The following is a 19,410-nucleotide window of genomic DNA, read 5'->3' on the forward strand; positions in this document are numbered from 1 at the left end:
TTATTTTTTTAATCATTAATAGTTCATCATTTTGAATTTGATACTAAAAATTAATATAATTATGTAATATATATTAAAAATTAAATATATATTAAAATACATATTAAATGAGTATTAATTTTTTTTTATTTTTTAATATATAAGTATTTTTTTATATTATTAATATGTCAAATTTATTAAATTGTAAATGATAGATAATTTATAATTATTTATTAGTTTAGTCATATTTTTGTATATATTCATTTTAATTAGATCTATTCATGTATATATGTGTTAATCATATCTATTTATATATATTTATATTAGTCATATAATATTTAAATGAATTAATTATACATATATCTATTATATTATGTCACATGTAACACTTATAATAAATATATCGTATTTGTGTTTAAAATTTAAACACATTTTATAATTCATATTATGTTTATATTTTAATAATTTATATTATTATATGCATCAAATACGAGACAAAACACGAAACCAAAATATACGTTGTCAAATCTATGTTTCAGGATGGAAGATAATATTATATTTTTCACAGAGCCGGCAGACATTTAAGCTCATTTCGATAGGCTTTTTATTATTTTTTCTATTCACTAATCCATATTATATATGTTCTTTCCAAAGAAACAAACACACGTATGTGTATATATATATATATATATATATATATATATATATATATATATATATATATATAAAGCACGAAACCAACTTTCAAGAATCCAACAGAAATGAATGTTTATATATACCCACGAGCAATTATAGTAAAAGGCAGAATTTCAGATTGTAATCAACAGGGACCAGTAGATATACATTCCCATCATATATCAACCCTTTTAGAAAAACAGTTGCTCTCTGTCTTACGCTATAATAGATGAACATAACATACGCATCCATTAGATTATGATATGTGCCATAGAAGAAGTGCAGAGGACCTATATATTAAACCAAACCACATGATGTAAGGAAACTTGACAAACTTTGAAGCTTTGTCACCTACCAACGGCTAAAATGATATTTATTACCTATGACACATGAGATGTAGGTGTAAAAGACAAGTGAAAATCCCAAAGATCCAGCTGATAAAAATTTTGCTAACCAAGACTGGGAGAGCGAACCAAAAATGGAGGAAGATGTTGCTCCAAAATAGCTAAAAGCTCTCTGCCTTGGCTTACCTCTTCTAATGCCCCACCTCCAAGCATTCGAACAGCTTCAACAAGCTGCCCCCTCAGCCTTTGCGATAACAGACGACCACTCACCTCAACACACTCCCTGTAGAGTGGCATGTATGCAATTGCCACCCTCAAAGGAGCTGGGAGATCCCTTAAGCAAATTGGAGATTCCCCCCTCTTCAAAATCCTCATTAGGTTCATATAATGTTCTTGGCCTTGCTTTAATCCATCCAAGAAAGCTGCCTCTGACCAGTGCTCTTGAACAAATGCCTTCAGCTCAGGAGCAACAGCTTCATCATCAGACCTAGCAATGCTGTCTGCAACAGCATAAGTAGCAGCAACATCACCTAAGAAGTCAGAGTGGAGGAGAAATGCCACACCATCCAGAGATCCACCACTTCGTTCACCCGCAGCCTTGAGAATTTCGATGCTGAGGGCTGCAAGCACATGCTGAGGAACATGAGGGAGGAGATATGCAGCCACATCAACTTGGCTGCTGGAAGTAGCTGCAGTGAGGGCTAGACAGAGCTCCATGTCTCGACAACTCCTTTTAACAAACCACTGGACAACCTGCATGGAGCCTCTTTCAGCTGCTCTCATTAAAGGTCCCAAGAACGCCATGGCATTACCTTCTTCCACTAGACACTCCATAGTTCCAATCTTGCAGTAATGTGAGGCAAAACCCAAGGCAAGATCAACATCAACATCCAAGCTGTTCCGTTGGGCAATCTATAGACCAGACAAATGCCACATAACCAAACAAAGATAATTAAGGAAATGTCAGTAAACAGTAAAATACTAATAAAACTCCTTTCTCTTATCAATTAAAAAAGCCTTCTCTCGTCACAAAAGAAGTGACAGCACGCCTGACTTCCCATGGTTAACAACAAAGAGTATAAATCTTATACGGGCATGATTCTTGCTTGGGTTTTTAATTTGGGTTTTCTGTGGAATCTTTAAGGCATCATCATGTCTAAACAGGAACAAGTCAGTACATTTTCCCACAGGAGCATTCCCATTCACTTCTATGTTTTTCCAATCTATTTGGTTATGGCTCCCTCACCACATTTAAGAGAGAGAGAGAGAATAGCAAACTTACACAGTATAGGAATAAAATGGAATGCTCCCACATAACTAGTTCAGACTATATTTAACTCCGCAAAACTTCTGCTTATGTAGGGATTTAAACTACTATCTATAAATACCTTTCATTATCCCTGTTATCTCCAAATTGAAATTAGCATACATGCATGAACCCCGAATAATTCCATGACTACAAGTAACTAAATCTAAAGCGTGTACAGTGAGATTTTGTTCAAAAGGAACTAAGAATCTTGTACTGTCCAAGGACAAGATAAATCGTGAGAATCAATTTTCAAACATATTAATGCTCCCTATATAGCATATACACAGTAGCACTAATCTTTTCACCCTACTTTAATAAAAGCAAATCTGATTCAGATTGGTTACAGGTTCAATTGGAAAGAGCATCAAATTAACCTTCACGACCATACAATCACTCACAGGACAACACCTTGGTCAATGTCAATGCATATTCAACAAAGAACGAAGAAATTTGAAAAAAGTAGCACGAAAATGTTGGGATTGCAAATCTCTCCCCCAAAAGAAGGAACATATGGATGCATGTGATCAACAGGACATTAAAGTAGGTGCAGAATGTCACTAGTACACAGAAAGCACTCACACAAGCATCCCTGTATCTTTGAATTTTGAACTCTACTACCATATAATTCTTCACAAATACTATATCGAGAGAAATCTTTGCATGTTTAATATTTCATTCCCTATACTAATTATGACAACAGAACAAGAATATTTTTGCTCATTATAATAATAACACATACAGGGAAAGCATGCAGGCAGTGTGAACCCACCTGATTGATTTAATTACCCTTAACAATATTGCAGCATTAAACAGAATGCTGGGGAGCACATTATCAAAACAAAATGGACTAGACTTGCCAATTTGTAGTTCAATTTTTGACACAGTCAAAAGGTTATACACCTCCTTTTCCCAATTAATTTGAAGCATAAGTTTCAACTCGTTCCTTTGATCCAAAGTAAAACCTTGGACTCTGGAAAATACTTGAAGAACATGCACAGAAACAAATAAGACAAAAATTCAAATCTCATCCTGAAAAATAAATACACACCTGCAATAATATGCGGACAAGTTCTGTACTTCCAAACCGAGAGGCTTCAAGGAAACACTGGTTAACATTATCAGCACCCCCCTCCACCAACATATCCAACAATCCTTGGATCACAGTAGCCGAGATCCCAGAAGCCCAACCAGCATCAAACGAACTAGAGAAGAGAGTAAGAGGAAAGCAAGCTGCATCAAATGCCTCTGTAAAATCCTTCCCTGTAAGTTGGTTGCCAGCAAGATCTAGGAATGTCTTGAATGCAGTTAACTGGAGTTGAATTTCAATAGCTGAGCAATGATTCACTCTATCGTTGTTACCCTGGCAACGAGAATGGGAACCTATACATTTCAAAGCCCATTCAGTGAACTTTTGGACTTTGGCACCAGCTTCTGCCTTCAAGACCTCATCCCCATGGCACTCTTGGAGGCGCTCATGTAACCTAATCAGAAGCGAAATGGAAATTTGGCACATACACCATGAATAACCAGTTAGGTAGGGTCTTCTACAAATATGAGGAAAAAGCAAATGCAAACTCCATTTTGTATCATGCAGTTTCTATAGATGAAGTTGTGTCTTCCTTATGGTTACGAAATGAAATACATTTCTTTACCAGTTGCAGGGCTGATACAAATACACAACAATGGTTCTATAAATATCTAGATGTAAGTTTGTTTGCATATAAAAAGACACCCATAAAGAGCATCAACTGGCATGAGGAAAACATTAAAGCAGCGACTATTTTGAAGTTCATTTCAGATTCTTTTTTTCCAGCAAATGTGAAATCAATGACATAGGATGGACTGTGTATGGGATGTGCATCTTTCTTTAGACCTACCTTAAATAAGCCATCTCTCTAGCTTACAATAAGCCACACATAAACACTCCAAATTAGCATCAACTGGCAGGAGGAAAACATTAAAGCAGTAACTTTTTTGAAGTTCATTTCAGATTCCTCTTTTCCAGCAAATGTGAAATCAAGAACATAAGATGGACTGTGCACAGGATGTGCATCTTTCTTTAGACCTACCTTAAATAAGCCCTCTGTCTAACTTACAATAAGCAACACATAAACACTTCAAATTCAAATAACTGATTCAAAGCCAATTTTGTTAGTTGAATTCAAAGCTTACTTCCTTCAGGGAAAAAAAGGTTAGATGGTTCATTCAATCAGATTTACAGAAAAGGAAAATAACTTTTAATTCAGTTCTCAAAAACTAACTAGGCCAGAAGCAGTAAGAAATGCACAATAGTAAGCAATCCTTGTACGAAGAACAAAAATGCAGTGAATATAATTCAACAAAAATTATAGTTTCATGATTGTAAAGCGTAATTAAACCGAATACAGTCTCATGAGTGTTGGCAATCCATATGCATGAAAACATTAATAAAACTAATGCCTTAGCAATGGGTATTCCAACATTTAAAATATAGCACAAGCACCATAAAAACATATCCATCAGAAGCAAATACTTAACAAGAAACAATTTTGCATCTAATACATAAACACATAAATGATGGCAAGAAAAATTGAAGTTAAAATTTGCAGATAGGCATATCTGATCGCTATTAGTGGAGCATATAAAAACTTGGAATGAAACTTGTGTTTGCCTATAAAGAAATCAAAGAAATGCATGATAACTCAACGCCAACATGTGTTTGCCTTGTTACAACATTAATGCTTTTTCAAGATATCTTTAAAGAAGCATCTATTATCGATGTACTAGTCAAAAGAATCAGCTCATTTACCTTTGGGCCATGACAGTTACAGTGTCCGCAAGACTCATTGTGCGACTCTGGCAAGCAGAGACACAAGAAGCAAGAAATGAAGTCCGGAGAGCAGCTCTAGTAAAGTCATAAGCACCATTAGCAATGATCTTCTTAATCAACCCCGTAATCCCATAGAGCTCCTGCTGGGTGCTCAAAAACCAGATAGCATCCAATGTGACACACAATGCATCATTTAGAGTCTGTGGATCAGCCAACAAGATTAAACTCTCAGCAAGTTCCCAATCATGGGAACTCACAGCCCCCAGAAATAATTGCCCCAACTCAACCCTGTCTTGTCTGCTGAGTTTCTTGTCATGCCCAGATTTTGCCTTCTGGCAGAACTCAGACTCTTTTGCAGTCACCCTAGATTTGAGTTTCTTAAGACTACAGCTACAAGTACCAGATGTTGTTGACTCTTTGCTTACAAGGGGTGCCTCTCTTGAGAAAACCACATTGCTTGCCTCACCATTTTCCAATGGAAAGCCTTGAATTTCACTGTTGGGTCGTCCCATTTCAGTCTCCTCAGTATCCATTCCATTGAACCAGGGCTCCTCTAAGTGCATGTTTTCACTCCCCACAACAAATTCGATCCCTTTTTCCATTACCTCCACTATACAATTGGGCCAATCCTCGGCAACCAACAAAAGTGACAAAGAAAGCCAACACTTAACTCTCAACCCTCCAGAACAAAAAAAGAAAAAGAAAAAGAAAAAAAAGATCAAATCCTCAAAAGGCACGAAACTGTAAGAAAAAGATGAAGAGAAAATGTGTCCTCAAAAACCTAGATGCATGCCTCTAGCACCAAATCCAACTGAAATCCAAAAAGTTCTGTATGCTTAATTATAATTTTCTAAAGTCCAAAAATACCAGCAAAATTCAAAGATTAAACCTCAATTCCCAAAAAATAAAATAAGATAAAAATAAAGGAAACCCATAAGGCATAAAAAGTAGAGAATGCCCAGAGCAATAGTAACTCTTCCCAAAACGATCTAACTGATTTGATACCAATAGAAAGAAAACTATTATACGTAGCAAAGACGATAGGGACGAGAAAATCTAGCGCAGATGCCCGTTAAAAGCATGAAATGGGTATCCGTATAAAACCCTAAAAGACCTGTTCCTCTCAAAACTATCCCACCCAAATAAAACAAGAAATCCAGTTTGATCAAGGAAGAATCATGATGAAAAGGATTGAGAGACAAAAGGCGTGAATTTGGTAGTAAAAAAAGTGCAATAAAAATGGTGAGAAATTAAGATAGGAAACCTGAGTATTGGAATGGAGATTGAATGGGAGATAGGGAGAAAGAGAAGGAGAGACAGACAAAACCCCTCCGCCGCTGTTGTATGGCTTTCAGGGATACTTTTTTGTTAGATAGATACGTACCAAAACAAACTAAAATTGCTGCCTCTTGTTTTCTTCCATTTTCCGTTTTATATTTTCCTTTTTTTTCAGCTTTCCTTTTGGCTTTTAATCTCACTTCTAGCCACTTGAATGTCCCCAAAAATATAGTTAAATCCAATTAATTACTTCCTTTTATACTTCTTATTAATTAATTTTTTTAGAAATAAAAGGTAGGATCTTTATTCATTCATAAAATTATTTTTCCTGAAATTATGAATCGTTTTTACTTTTTTCGTATATTATAATGTTTTCCTATATCTTTTTTTCTTTTGATATTTTTGGATTTAAACATAATTATGACTTTGGGTATTTTCTTTTTTTTTTAATTTTTTTAATATCATTTGCCATGGAATTATGGTTTTGAATTATTTAAAGAAAAAGTATTAAGTTTTTTTTAATCAATTTTTTTTTTCAGAAAAGAGGAAATAAAGAGATAAAGAAATAAATTGTGAATAAAAAGGTTTAAAAGAAATAAAAAAAATTAATTAAAGTATAATTTGCATAGCTGAAAGAAAAATAAAAAATAAAATAAAGTATAATTAACAACACGAGAATCCTAGATAAATCATTTAAGTTGATGTTTTATAAGATTTTCAAAATCATCGTCATAATTTAATCATCAATGTAATTTTATTATTAAAATAATTTTATCATATGTGATCTAAAATAATTTTGTTTGATTAATAATCATTCATTTTTAAGGTCAAATTGTTTTGTTAATATGATGTATTAAATAGATAAAATTAATTATTAAATTATGTAAATAATTTTTATACATACATAAAATTTAAAATTTAATACATCTAATATTATTTCATAAAATTCTCGTCCATGTACAAGTTCAATTTAATAATACTAATCTAATTACTAATAAGATTCTTTTTTTTAACTTAAAAAATCATATTTTAATAATTTTAACTATTTTAATTTTTTATCATATTTTTTAAATTTATTTTTTAAAAAATTTCTAGGTTTTTTTAAAATATTAATTTATCTTTTTTACTATTTTAATTTTTTAAAATAAGATTCATTTTTTGAAATTTTAACATTTTATTTAATCAAAATATTTAATTTTGTTTTTAAAATTTTTGGAATTTTTATAAAATTTTCTAAAATTTTTAATCTTTTGTGTTTTTAGAAAATTTTCATATTTTTTAATATTTAAATGAATAAATAAATTATAAGGAAGATACATATATTTAAAATTTATTCTGTTTTAATATATTTGAGGTCGAAAAACATAAAAATCTAAAGTAAAATAAAGTAATAACGAAGCATGAAATTTTTAATTCCGATTTATTCCTTGCTAAATAACATAGAAAATGTGTAAAAATTTTTTAAAACTTATAAACGTTTTTTCTTAATTTAAAAAAATAAAAAATTATGAAAACATAAAAATTTAAAATATAAAAAATTCTTAAAATTTCTTTAAAATTATTAAAAATTAAAAATATTAAAATTAAATATTTCATTTAAATAAAATGTTAAAATTTGAAAAAATACAAAAGCTTTCAAATTTTGAAATTTTAAAAATGAAATATTTAAATTTAATATTTTAAAAAAATTTAGAAAATTTTTAAAACTGCAAAATATTGATTTTAAAAAAAATAAAATCAGATTTTATAGAATCCAAAAATATGATTTTTAATAAACCAAAACATTGATTTTTAAAGAATTAAAATATGAATTTTTAAAAAACAAAAAATATAATTTTTATTAATAATTAAACCGATATTATTAAATTTAACTTATACAAAATAAAATTTTTATAAAATTATATTAGAGAAATTAAAATTAAAATTTATTAAGTGCACTAATTATTTGTGTAATTTAATAATTGATTTAATCAATGTAAGTTGTTATGTTAACAAACCTAACCTCATATCATTAAGTTAATGATTTTGTTAGTATTTTTAATAGTAAAAAATTAACGAAATTATTGATTTGATTAAAATTATCAAATCAAAATAGTTTGAGAATTAAATTTATCAATAATTATTTATTGAGATCATTTCAAATAAATATAATTTATAATTATTTATTTTAAATTATTAGGTACGATATATCTTATTGTAATTTAAGAGATTAAAAATTTTATCTCTCCTCAATTTTTTCTTAAAAAAAAATATAATAAAATCATTATAAGTGTCTACGAGAGAAATGAGAATGAGAATGAGAATCATCTTTTTCTCTCTCCGTGTCTGTTTTCTTCTAATTTCTTCTTCTATCTTCTTTTTGTTTTTATTCTGAAATTATTCTATTTTTCTTGTGGAATCAAATTTTCTAAGCAGTTCACTTTAGTTTTGGCTAAAGAGTTGCTCAAATTCGACAGTGAAGACAGTAAGATTTACCCTGTGTGTGAGTATTATTATTCGATTTTTTTTTTTATCTATTTGGCTGCTTGGACAAATGAGGAAAATTAGCTTGTAAAGTGTGTGTAGATAATCATAATATTTCTTGTGATAGCATTGTCTAAAATCAAACCGATAAAATATTATGCTTAAATTTAGCTTAATCCAGTGAAAGATAATGAAGTATTAAAATTCAAATATGATATTTAGTGCAATATTTTTTTATTGATTAAAAAAAAAAAAGAAATTGATGTGGTTCCTTTTCTTTTTTTTTCCTTTGTTTCAAGTAATACTAGGGAAAAAAGCATCAGTAAATATATTACCCACAATTTCATCCGATTTTCTTGTTTTGTTTCTTCTTTAATTTTTTGCATATTCAAATAATTATACGAGAAATTCTTATCACAAATATTTTGAAAGTAAAATATCTTTTTGTTTTGATTGGGAGATTAAATTAAAGATAAATTTTTTTAATCCAGTTGGTAAAATAAAAGTCATTTTATAAGTAAAATTATAACATATCATTGTATTAAAGGTCATGCCATCTGATCAATTATCATTTCATACAATTTAATAAATGAAATTTAATATTTTTTATTATTAAATTAAAATTCAAAATCTCAAAAAATAAAAATACTTTTAATATTAAAATTAATGTAAAGAGATTAAATTTATATTTTGTCACAAGTATATAGGTTTATAATATAATTTTACCTTTTGAAAAATAAATTTTGTTCATATGATAATACGCTACATGATATCTAACAATTAATGTATTATTGTCAATTTAGTATATTATTAAAAATTAATGATTGAATAATAATAAAATATTTATTCAAATTTTAATAAGTAAATTAAAATTTTTAATATTTTAATAATCATTTTAAAAATATTATTTTAATAGAGTAATTAATGATATAATTTACGCAAATAATAATAGCTATAACCATTTATTAGGACATATTTGATGTATACGATAATTAACCGCTTGCCATTCACAATTAATTATCCATTTCTCCTTAAATAAGCAAAGCATATCTCATCTCTCGTCAATATCAGTCAATCAACTAACAAAGAGAAATACTATAATAAAATCTAAACTGACTGACCATATCCGAAAACCTAACCCCTCGCACTGTCTTTGCTAATAATTGGGAGCAGCACGAAAGGCAGCCCATAGCCATGGATGAAGAGTACGATGTCATAGTGCTGGGAACTGGTCTCAAGGAATGCATCCTCAGCGGTCTTCTCTCTGTTGACGGACTCAAGGTCTTCTTTTTCTTCGTCTTCTGTATTTTGCAATCAAATATTTTCAATCTTCTTTCGTTAGTTTTATTTACTTTATTAAAAAAATTGATTTCTGATCCTAGATCTTGATGGGTGGATGTTAGATTTGTGTACCGATCTCTTGGATCTTGGTGCCTTTGATTAAGTCAAAGACCAGGGCTATCTTTGTTTTTGTCTTTCTGGTCCTTTGCCTACACCGTTACTTATCATCGCGGTTCACCAATTAGGATTTTTCCTCTAAAATTTCCAATCTTCTAATAGACAGTAGCTGCAATAATGCAATTACTGAAATAAACCAATATATGATTTAATCATGGGATGCCAATTATTAACATGTTCCAGCCAAATTGGAAAATTGGTTAGATCCTGCTTGTTAATGGATAATCGGAACTCATATTTTAAAAGATGATCACCACAAGTTCTTCAGCAATCGGATATTTTAGAATTGGAGTAAAATCTCAGTATCATCTTACCATCCCAATTGCATGCATGACTAACCATACCCAGCTTTTTAATATAATTCTAAAAATGGTTGTTCTAAGGTAAATCAAATCTTCTATATAAGCTTGGTTTTGGTTAATGCTCTTTTCTTGTGAAAGGAATATGCAACTTGTTTCTTGTATAAAATTGATTCAGAAGTAGAAAAAGTTATTGTTTCGCTCTTTTTGAAACATACCTTACATTTCTATATAGTTACTACATTATTGCATTTTTTTACTGTTTTCATTTGGTACTATTCATCTTGCATTAGGTTCTCCACATGGATAGGAATGACTACTATGGAGGAGAGTCTACATCACTCAACCTCATTCAGGTTCCACTTTCTGCAAAATCAAAACTCTTAGCCAATCTGTTGATTTGTTTTGCATTTTCTTTTTATTGATTTAGTTCTTTAAATTAATTGTTGGTAGCTCTGGAAGAAGTTTAGGGGAAATGATAAGCCTCCAACTCATTTGGGCTCTAGTAGAGATTATAATGTGGACATGATCCCTAAGGTGATTTTCCCTTTTAATGCCTTGCACTTTTTGTAGCTTTTATTCTTTTGCATCCAATATGCTAACATTTTGTTATTCTTTGAACTAGTTTATGATGGCAAATGGTACCCTTGTGCGGGTGCTCATTCATACAGATGTTACAAAGTATCTGTACTTCAAAGCTGTGGATGGTAGCTATGTTTTTAATAAAGGAAAGGTAGAATATCTTCTTTGAACATTTCAATTTGCCTCTGCTTGGGCGTCATATATATATATATGTTTTGTTATTTATCCTCTATTTTTGTTTTCTACCCATTTTAATAGGTTCATAAGGTGCCAGCAACTGACATGGAGGCACTCAAATCTCCACTTATGGGAATATTTGAAAAACGTCGTGCACGGAAGTTCTTCATATATGTTCAAGATTATGATGAAAAGGATCCTAAAACCCATGAGGGAATGGACTTGACAAGGGTGACAACTAGGGAGTTAATTGCGTAAGGGCCTTGTTTCCCTTTATCCTACTTCTTTTGTCTGAGCATGTGTTTGTGTGTAGCCTAATATGCACTCACAAATACTAAAATTTTTCTTTATACTTCTCTCCTTTCGATTGGGGCATACCTTTGCATTTGGTTTGGAGTAAAGATATTCTTTTGGTATTTTTTCTCCCTCATTTTTTTTCTTTTGGACCTGCATCTCTTCAATGAAATACTGCTGGCCTTTTCTGTTTGGCAATGACTTTTAGATAATAGAGCAACCTAGGTCATTTTGCATATCATAGAGTTTACTGTTTTTTCCAGGAAATATGGTCTTGATGGTAACACTGTGGACTTCATTGGTCATGCATTGGCGCTTCACAGAGATGATCGCTATCTGGATGAACCTGCATTGGATACTGTAAAGAGGATGAAGGTGATTGATGCTTTGAGTTCGTAGTTTATATTTGGTTGAAAGTTCAGCATTATTATTGATAGCCTGAATTCATTCTCTCTTTTTTATTTGATAGCTCTATGCGGAGTCTATTTCTCGTTTTCAAGGTGGATCTCCATACATTTATCCGCTGTATGGATTAGGCGAGCTGCCCCAGGTTCTCCTCACTCTCTTTCTCAATTTTGTTTCGACTGTTAGGTGGTGCTGTATGATAAATTTCTTATATTTCTCCTTTGGAATAACTCAGGCTTTTGCACGGCTTAGTGCTGTATATGGTGGAACATATATGTTGAATAAACCTGAGTGCAAGGTCTGTGGTGGTGTTTGTTATATTTCTAATCTCTCTTCCTTTATATTATTGCTGGTCCAAGTTTTCATGAAATTTCTGTGGCCGGAATGAGATACATTACCTTATATTTGTGTCATGCTGTATTGCAAGGTGGAGTTTGATGATGAAGGCAAAGTTAGTGGTGTCACATCTGAAGGTGAAACTGCTAGGTGTAAGAAAGTTGTTTGTGACCCTTCCTACTTGCCGGACAAGGTAGTATTGTGCTACTTTTCTTTTTCTTTACTTTAGCATTTCCGTCATTGGAAAGCCACATAACTCATATCTTGTGGAGTTCTTCACCTTCAGTCATTTTAAGGAATGTGGAAGAAAGAACTCTTCCTTTCTCAACAGGTTCACTTGCCTGCATTCAAACATTTTATTTTCCTGCTGAACCTCTTCTTAGTTATGGTTGAACCTTGATACCCTTTTCCAATGAGAAGGATGAGATTTCCCTGCATTTAAAACTTGGCCCAGACAAATGAAATTGGCTTGCAATCACCATTTTACAAAAGTACTTTTAACAAGAAAAACTTCTGCCTTTCTCAAATCTTTATTTAGAAACAAATGGAACCTAAGAGATGCTATACATTTACAGAAAAGATTGTGGAATGTAATTCCATAGTGGCTTATTTTTGAACTAGTGAATTTGAAGTAAGAAGTTGATTATTTCATGATTCTCATGAACTTCTGTCTGCTCAAACAGGTTAGAAAGATTGGTAAGGTTGCAAGGGCAATTGCTATTATGAGTCACCCAATTCCAAACACCAATGGTTCTCATTCAGTGCAGATCATCCTGCCACAAAAGCAGTTGGGTCGCAAATCAGACATGTAAGTAAACATTGGATTTTTTTTTTCCTTCAGATGAAGTTTTGATTAAGTAAAATATGGTTGACTCTCAGTGATTTGAACATCTATGAATTTTGCTGTTTGATTGAATATAACTATATCTGGCCCCTTTACTGGCCCTGGCATCCTTGATTCTGAGACAGAGTTCCTTCTGCAGGTTTTTGGAACTGCTAAAGAGAATACTTGATTCTATTCTTTAGTGTTTGGGTTTTGGTTTATTTCCTAGGACGGGACTCGGAAAACAAATTTTATTGTTAAATATTTTAATTAGCTAGGATTTGTACCTGTTCTTTCTCCCTTTTTTGCTTTGCCAACTGTTCTTTGGGTTTAATATTCCTAGGAGCAAGTCAAGAATAATCCAACCTTTGGGTTGTAGTCTTCAAGCTGAGCTTCTCGTAATTTTGACTCTAGAAGGATAATTTTCTGATGAAACAAATTTGGTTTCAAGTCTTTGGAAAATTGGAAAATGTCTTCTTCTTGATAAGCTAGATTCCCTAGCCTAGATGTCTGTATGCTACTTTTTGTGGAAAAGAAAAAAGTTTCCAGAGGATGTATTACATGTAGAGGTTTGCTAATTGAAGCATTGTGAAATTGCTTACTTTAGTTTATAACTGATGCTGCCATACATCCAACCATTTGACGTGCTCCCCCTTGTTTGCTTTGCCAACTGTTCTTTGGGTTTAATATTCCAAGGAGCGAGTCAAGAATAATTCAGCCTTAGGGTTGTAGTCTTCAAGCTGAGCTTCTCGTAATTTTGACTCTAGATGGATAATTTTAGGATGAAACAAATTTGGTTTCAAGTCTATGACAAATTGGAAAATGTCTTCTTCTTGATAAGGTAGATTGCCTAGCCTAGATGTCTGTATGCTACTTTTTGTGGAAAAGAAAAAAGTTTCCAGAGCATATATTACATGTAGAGGTTTGCTAATCGAAACATTGTGAAATTGGTTACTTTATTTATAAATGATGCTGCCATACATCCAACCGTTTGACGTGCACCCTCTTAAACTAAACCTTGAAAAAATGGAAGGCTCATATTTTATAAACTTAAGCTGAGGCAACTTGAGGGACAACCTGGAGAAATTGGAAGGAACACATTACTGATTATGATAGTTTTTGCTGCTTTTCTTTTGTTTTTGACCTAAATTTTAGGATTGTTGTGTGTCTGAGCAGGTATGTCTTCTGTTGTTCATATTCTCACAATGTTGCTCCAAAAGGCAAATTCATTGCATTTGTTTCAACAGAGGCTGAGACAGATCACCCTGCGACTGAACTAAAGCCTGGAATTGACCTTCTAGGTCCTGTTGACGAGATATTCTTTGATATCTATGACAGATATGAACCAGTCAATGAACCTTCTCTAGACAATTGTTTCATATCAACAGTGAGAATCTTTAGTCGCACTAGTTTGTTTAAGTGGTCTATTTGTTGGCTTTCTGCTGAGAATAATTGTGGCTGCATGCTAATTACTATGTGCTTATCTTTGACAGAGTTATGATGCTACAACACACTTTGAATCAACTGTCATGGATGTACTTAACTTGTATACCATGATAACTGGAAAGGTAAGCTTTTCTTTTTTGTGGTTATCATTGGTTCCACTCTATGATCAATTCATGTACTCATATGTAAAAAGTTATTGGTTAAATTTCAATTGTTCTGATGGACAATAGTTTCTAGACTTCGAGTTTTTAGTAAAAGCTTCTTGACTTAAGAACCAAGATTGATTACTAAACAGTTTAAGGCTTTAAGCATTTTTAATCAGTGCCTTTATGTGGTATTGCTGTTGCACATAAATTAATTAGAAAGGAAAAGAAATAAGTAGAGAAGTTAGCAGAGTTCTGAAACCTGTAAGTTCCTTTGGAAGTTGTCCCAGCTACTTTAGAAAACAAGAAATTTGCATAAATAATCTCTGAACTACTGTTCATTAACTGAAATCTCCTCATTCCTTCAATTTGAAAATGTAAAAAAGTTGGTGGCCACACATTTAACAATTAACAGTTAAGACCCTATCTTTGTCTATCATTAGAAAATTTGTTAAATCACCACATCAGATTCCAAGTAAAGCCTATGTGTTATGTGCTTTTATATCATTTGCCATTTTTTTGGCCTTTTTTTTTGTCTTTTTGTTGTTTCTCTTTACACTTTTATCACTGCACTTTTCTTGCTTCTCCTTACCTTGCTCTCTCTATCTCTTTCCTTGATTTCTGCTTCCTACTGGCATTCACTCCTACACCTAGACTTACATAAGACTTGTTTCCACTGATGTAGCCTGAAAATTCGTGCTGTGGCTACTTCCTACGCATACCACACCACCCTTTATCTCTATCACGTTCTTTCTTTTTTTTTCCCCTGATTTCTGTCTCTATGTTCATCTTGCTACTAACATGGTTTTGCATCATTGAATTTAATTTCTGTTGTTTGAGTTGAAATCTGTTGCCAAATTTGATTGAATATTATTGTTGCCAAAAGGATGGGCTTTGATCTATGTTTTTGGTGTGACATCTTGTGTTACAGTGCTTTATGTTTTGGGTTTAGTTGTACAGAGGAAATTAGTGAGAGCAGTGAAGATGAAATAGATAACACTGTGAAAGGAGGGAGATAAACAGAAAAGAAAAAAATGGAGGGTTTTAGTTTCACTTGGGAGAGCAGCATGGGAGAACACAGTGAGGGAGTGCAGTTTAAAGGGAGTGGTGGACGGATAGAGAAGCCCGGAAATTTGATGAAGATAAGACAATTAAAAAAGAATAAGAAAAAGAAAAATAAACAAACCACTGGCGACACTTTGCAAATGGGCTGCATTGTCTGGATTGCCACCATTTTATGGAGTAGCATAGGGCTTTAGGGAGACAAGTAGACTTGCAGAAAGGAGTGGAGAAAGAAAAAAGAGTTAACAGTGTGATTGATTGGAAGGAGACGAGCATAAAAGAAAACACGGAAAAAGAGAGTTTCTGATGCAGTTGTCTGAGCAGCATGGGGGAACTCTGAGGGAGCGCAGTGGATAGAGAGAGGGAAGCCTGGAAATTCGAAGAATTTAAGAGAATAAAAAAAAAAAAAAAAATAAATAAAAGAAACTGAAACCATTGGTAGCAACTTTTCAGATGGGCTGCACTGCCTTGATTCCCACCATTTGATGGAGTAGCATACAACTTTAGGGAGTAAACTTGAAAGAGGAAGGAGAAAGAAAAAAGAGAAATATTAAAGAATAGAAATGAAAATGTAAGATAAAATAAGAGAAAAGATAAAATTTAGTCTTTTGTAATAGAATTTATTTCAACTTCATATGGCAGTCCAAATTTTGGAACGTGACATGATGTGGCAATTACATAGACAAATAGCTTGTTACATGGCAATTGCTGTGGTGGCCTATGTGGCATATTTAACGTCTTTTTATGGAAGGACTTAAATGTTCACATTGACAGAATGGAGCTATTAGTTAAATGAGTCAAAGTTCAGGGATGATTTATGTAATTTGCCCTCAGGAAATTGTTGTTTAGCACTAAGTAATAAAGAGCTTGATTATATGTTGCTGTTTTTATTACTCTACGCTAATGCCACGTTAAAATTGACTATTTTTGAGCAGGTGCTTGACCTCAGTGTGGATTTAAGTGCTGCCAGTGCTGCAGAAGAATAATGACCCTAAACCATAGTGTTTGCCAATGTTTGTGCTTGTTTAAGTTTCCTACAGTGTTGAATGTCGCTGGTGGGATTTATTTGTCTACCTGAAGTTGGGTTGAACATTTCAGTTTTCTTTTATAGTACTTATCACACTATATTTAATAGTATGATATATTTAAATGTTTGTTGGAGCTCAGTGCGTAGATTAAATACATATATGGTATGGCTCTGCATGTGTTAAAGGCTTGGATAAGCATGACATGAAGCCTTTGTTGCATTGCATTGATGATGGATTTTTCTTCTTTTTTCTTTTATAGAAACAGCTGTGTGCCTTTCAGGTAGAGGTTAAAAAAGAAAAAAAAAAGAAAAGAAAATGAGAAAGAAGGGTATTTTAAAAAAAATTGGGTTGCTGTAACTAAAGTCAATCAGAGAAGAATTATTTCAGACTTCTAGTGCAGTAGCCTCATGTTGACAGTGATTTGGAAGATGATCAGTCATCGTTCTCGATGTCAAAAGCTTCCAGATCTGGCATGGATGGGTTCGATAGATTCGTCAGATTGTTTTTTTGTTATTCTCAATAACAATAGGCTCTTCTCAAGTTTCTTGGCATTGCGAAGGGTTAAGAAGAGATCTATTTATAATTTTTCTTCCATTTTCATTTTTATATTTAAGGACATGACTTTTACGGTCTTAGCAATTTAGTCCTGTACGCTATAATTCTTTTATTTCATTTTTTTAAAAGTAAGTTTAACTTAATTGATGAACATCATATTAATTTGGTAATGTTAGCTTATATGTGTGATTCATAAGACTTCTAATATGTTGGCAATGGATATAATATCAAATGGATCAAGACTAATCACCGTATATTTATATATCATGAATGATATCTAGTAATATATTATGATTACTCAAATATTAGAAAGTTAAGAAAGTTTTGATTTAACAAGTCATAGTTCAATTTATCAATGTAATTGGGTATTTTCATCATATATCTCAAAAGGTTATTAGCATGGTGCAATGTCTACTTATAAAGTGTTTGATATTAGTTTTTGTAACTTCTAGTCAAGATGTATGAATTTAGTATGAAACTATTTTCATTAAATTTATCATCATGCTTTGGTCGAAGATTTTTATGTTAACTAAAGCCAAGAACAAATTATTTATGTCCCCTCATATCACTTGTGGTAATGGATCTTTATTGCTCACTTGTCTAGCTTCATATGCTTCAGATCTTACTCAAAAATATTTTTTTAGACATCAAACACTTTGACCTATAGAGGTGAAGTCAAAGCAAGATGAGTCACATATAAAATGATATGGTATCTCTAGTTTAAAGATTAGTTACACTAATAACATGTGAGAACACTTTTATAGATATTGAGTGAGATACTAAATGAAGTTCTCATAATGAGTCAGGTTTAATGAATTTGTTCTCTAACTTCTTTGACAAGCATACATATGTTATCTTTAAGTATATCCATACTTACGAGATCGATTACTTACTCCAAATACAAGGAGGCTTAACATGTACCAGTCTTTAAGCATTGTTGATGTCTTATCTCAACAATACATTGATCAAGAATAATTAGTTACACAGTTTTGATGTATAAGGATCTCATAATTGTAATTTTTTACAATTCCTTTATAAGACTATTTTGTTTCATGGGTTTCATCCAATTAGCACCTTGTTAACTTTTTACTCATGACTATTAATGGAGAAAAATCTTTTAATCCCTAGAACATAATGATTGATGTAACTTAGTTTTATGTCTTTCAACCAATTGATTGGTTTTAGGGTACACACTTACAATCTCATATTTGTACTTTAGACAATCGTTAACGTATTCAATATCGAACTCTTTCACTTATCAATTGTGTCTTTACTAGGACAATTTTTGTGCAGTCTTTAGGATTATGTTTAGTTATTTCTTTGATAATTTTGTTATTTGATCATAATACTTATTTGAATCATAATGAGACTCATATTCCTTATGGTTTTGTTGTTATTTTAACAATTATAGAATCCATTCTTAGCTCAATGCCTAATGATCCAAATATGTATCCTTTTATAACCTTGAAACAAAAGGTTGTATTTAATCATGGATAAAAACATACAACCCAATTCCTTTGGAATTATTCCAAACTGATTACATATTATTCATCATGGCATAGTTGTCACTTTGCCAGTTAAGCTCATTTAACATACTCTTGTTGTGATCCATTTTAGTTTTTATAGTAATTGGCCCAATTTTTCAGCCTATGCATCTCGCATGCATGACTTCTAGTCTATTTATCTCATATACATCTACTTCTATGAGTTAGTCTTACCATTCCCACTTGGTTTCTATATGCACAAATGATATCTTAATTCTTTTGATAAATTCAATTTATTTACATTTTCAATCAAAAGTTAGATATCAAATTTCAATTGTTTTATTTAGTATACTCATCTCAAATAAGTAATGCATCCTAATAAATCTTTGAATCCTTATGCATTCATGCATTTTATACATTCGGATTTCAGATATACACACTTTAATCTTTAAAGTATTATC

At 31.8% G+C, this 19,410-nt stretch overlaps 2 protein-coding genes across 2 annotated transcripts; one reads left to right on the top strand and one right to left on the bottom strand.

The window, feature by feature from the left end:
* Nucleotides 1-721: 721 nt before the first annotated feature.
* On the bottom strand, nucleotides 722-6,452 carry LOC111312124 (ankyrin repeat protein SKIP35-like). The gene is made up of 4 exons (XM_089763335.1): nucleotides 6,381-6,452; nucleotides 5,096-5,795; nucleotides 3,356-3,788; nucleotides 722-1,910 (listed from the first exon to the last, which is right to left on the bottom strand). The coding sequence occupies exons 2-4, from the start codon at nucleotides 5,716-5,718 to the stop codon at nucleotides 1,104-1,106; spliced, it is 1,863 nt and encodes a 620-aa protein (XP_089619461.1). The 5' UTR covers nucleotides 5,719-5,795; nucleotides 6,381-6,452; the 3' UTR covers nucleotides 722-1,103.
* A 3,468-nt stretch (nucleotides 6,453-9,920) lies between these two features.
* LOC111312126 (guanosine nucleotide diphosphate dissociation inhibitor 2) lies at nucleotides 9,921-17,048 on the top strand. Its single transcript, XM_022912153.2, has 13 exons — nucleotides 9,921-10,138; nucleotides 10,908-10,970; nucleotides 11,068-11,151; nucleotides 11,240-11,347; nucleotides 11,455-11,627; nucleotides 11,931-12,042; nucleotides 12,137-12,217; nucleotides 12,308-12,370; nucleotides 12,500-12,601; nucleotides 13,092-13,216; nucleotides 14,408-14,618; nucleotides 14,725-14,799; nucleotides 16,818-17,048. Exons 1-13 carry the CDS (start codon nucleotides 10,052-10,054, stop codon nucleotides 16,866-16,868), a joined length of 1,335 nt encoding a protein of 444 aa, XP_022767888.1. The 5' UTR covers nucleotides 9,921-10,051; the 3' UTR covers nucleotides 16,869-17,048.
* Nucleotides 17,049-19,410: the final 2,362 nt, after the last annotated feature.

The sequence above is a fragment of the Durio zibethinus genome, chromosome 1 (genome assembly GCF_047325235.1).
Source record: "Durio zibethinus cultivar Kanyao isolate XHJ-2024 chromosome 1, ASM4732523v1, whole genome shotgun sequence".
NCBI classification, from domain to species: Eukaryota; Viridiplantae; Streptophyta; class Magnoliopsida; order Malvales; family Malvaceae; genus Durio; species Durio zibethinus.

Bases quoted from the DNA above. Each gene is read 5' to 3' on its own strand.
- LOC111312124 (XM_089763335.1), bottom strand. From the start codon at position 5,718: ATGGAAAAAGGGATCGAATTTGTTGTGGGGAGTGAAAACATGCACTTA. The intron at 3,789-5,095 runs GTAAATGAGCTG...GCTTCTGATTAG, and splicing joins GTAACTGTCATGGCCCAAAG to GTTACATGAGCGCCTCCAAG. The intron at 1,911-3,355 runs GTGTGTATTTAT...TCTGGTCTATAG, and splicing joins TTGTCCGCATATTATTGCAG to ATTGCCCAACGGAACAGCTT.
- LOC111312126 (XM_022912153.2), top strand. From the start codon at position 10,052: ATGGATGAAGAGTACGATGTCATAGTGCTGGGAACTGGTCTCAAGGAA. The intron at 10,139-10,907 runs GTCTTCTTTTTC...ATCTTGCATTAG, and splicing joins TCTCTGTTGACGGACTCAAG to GTTCTCCACATGGATAGGAA. The intron at 11,628-11,930 runs GTAAGGGCCTTG...TGTTTTTTCCAG, and splicing joins ACAACTAGGGAGTTAATTGC to GAAATATGGTCTTGATGGTA.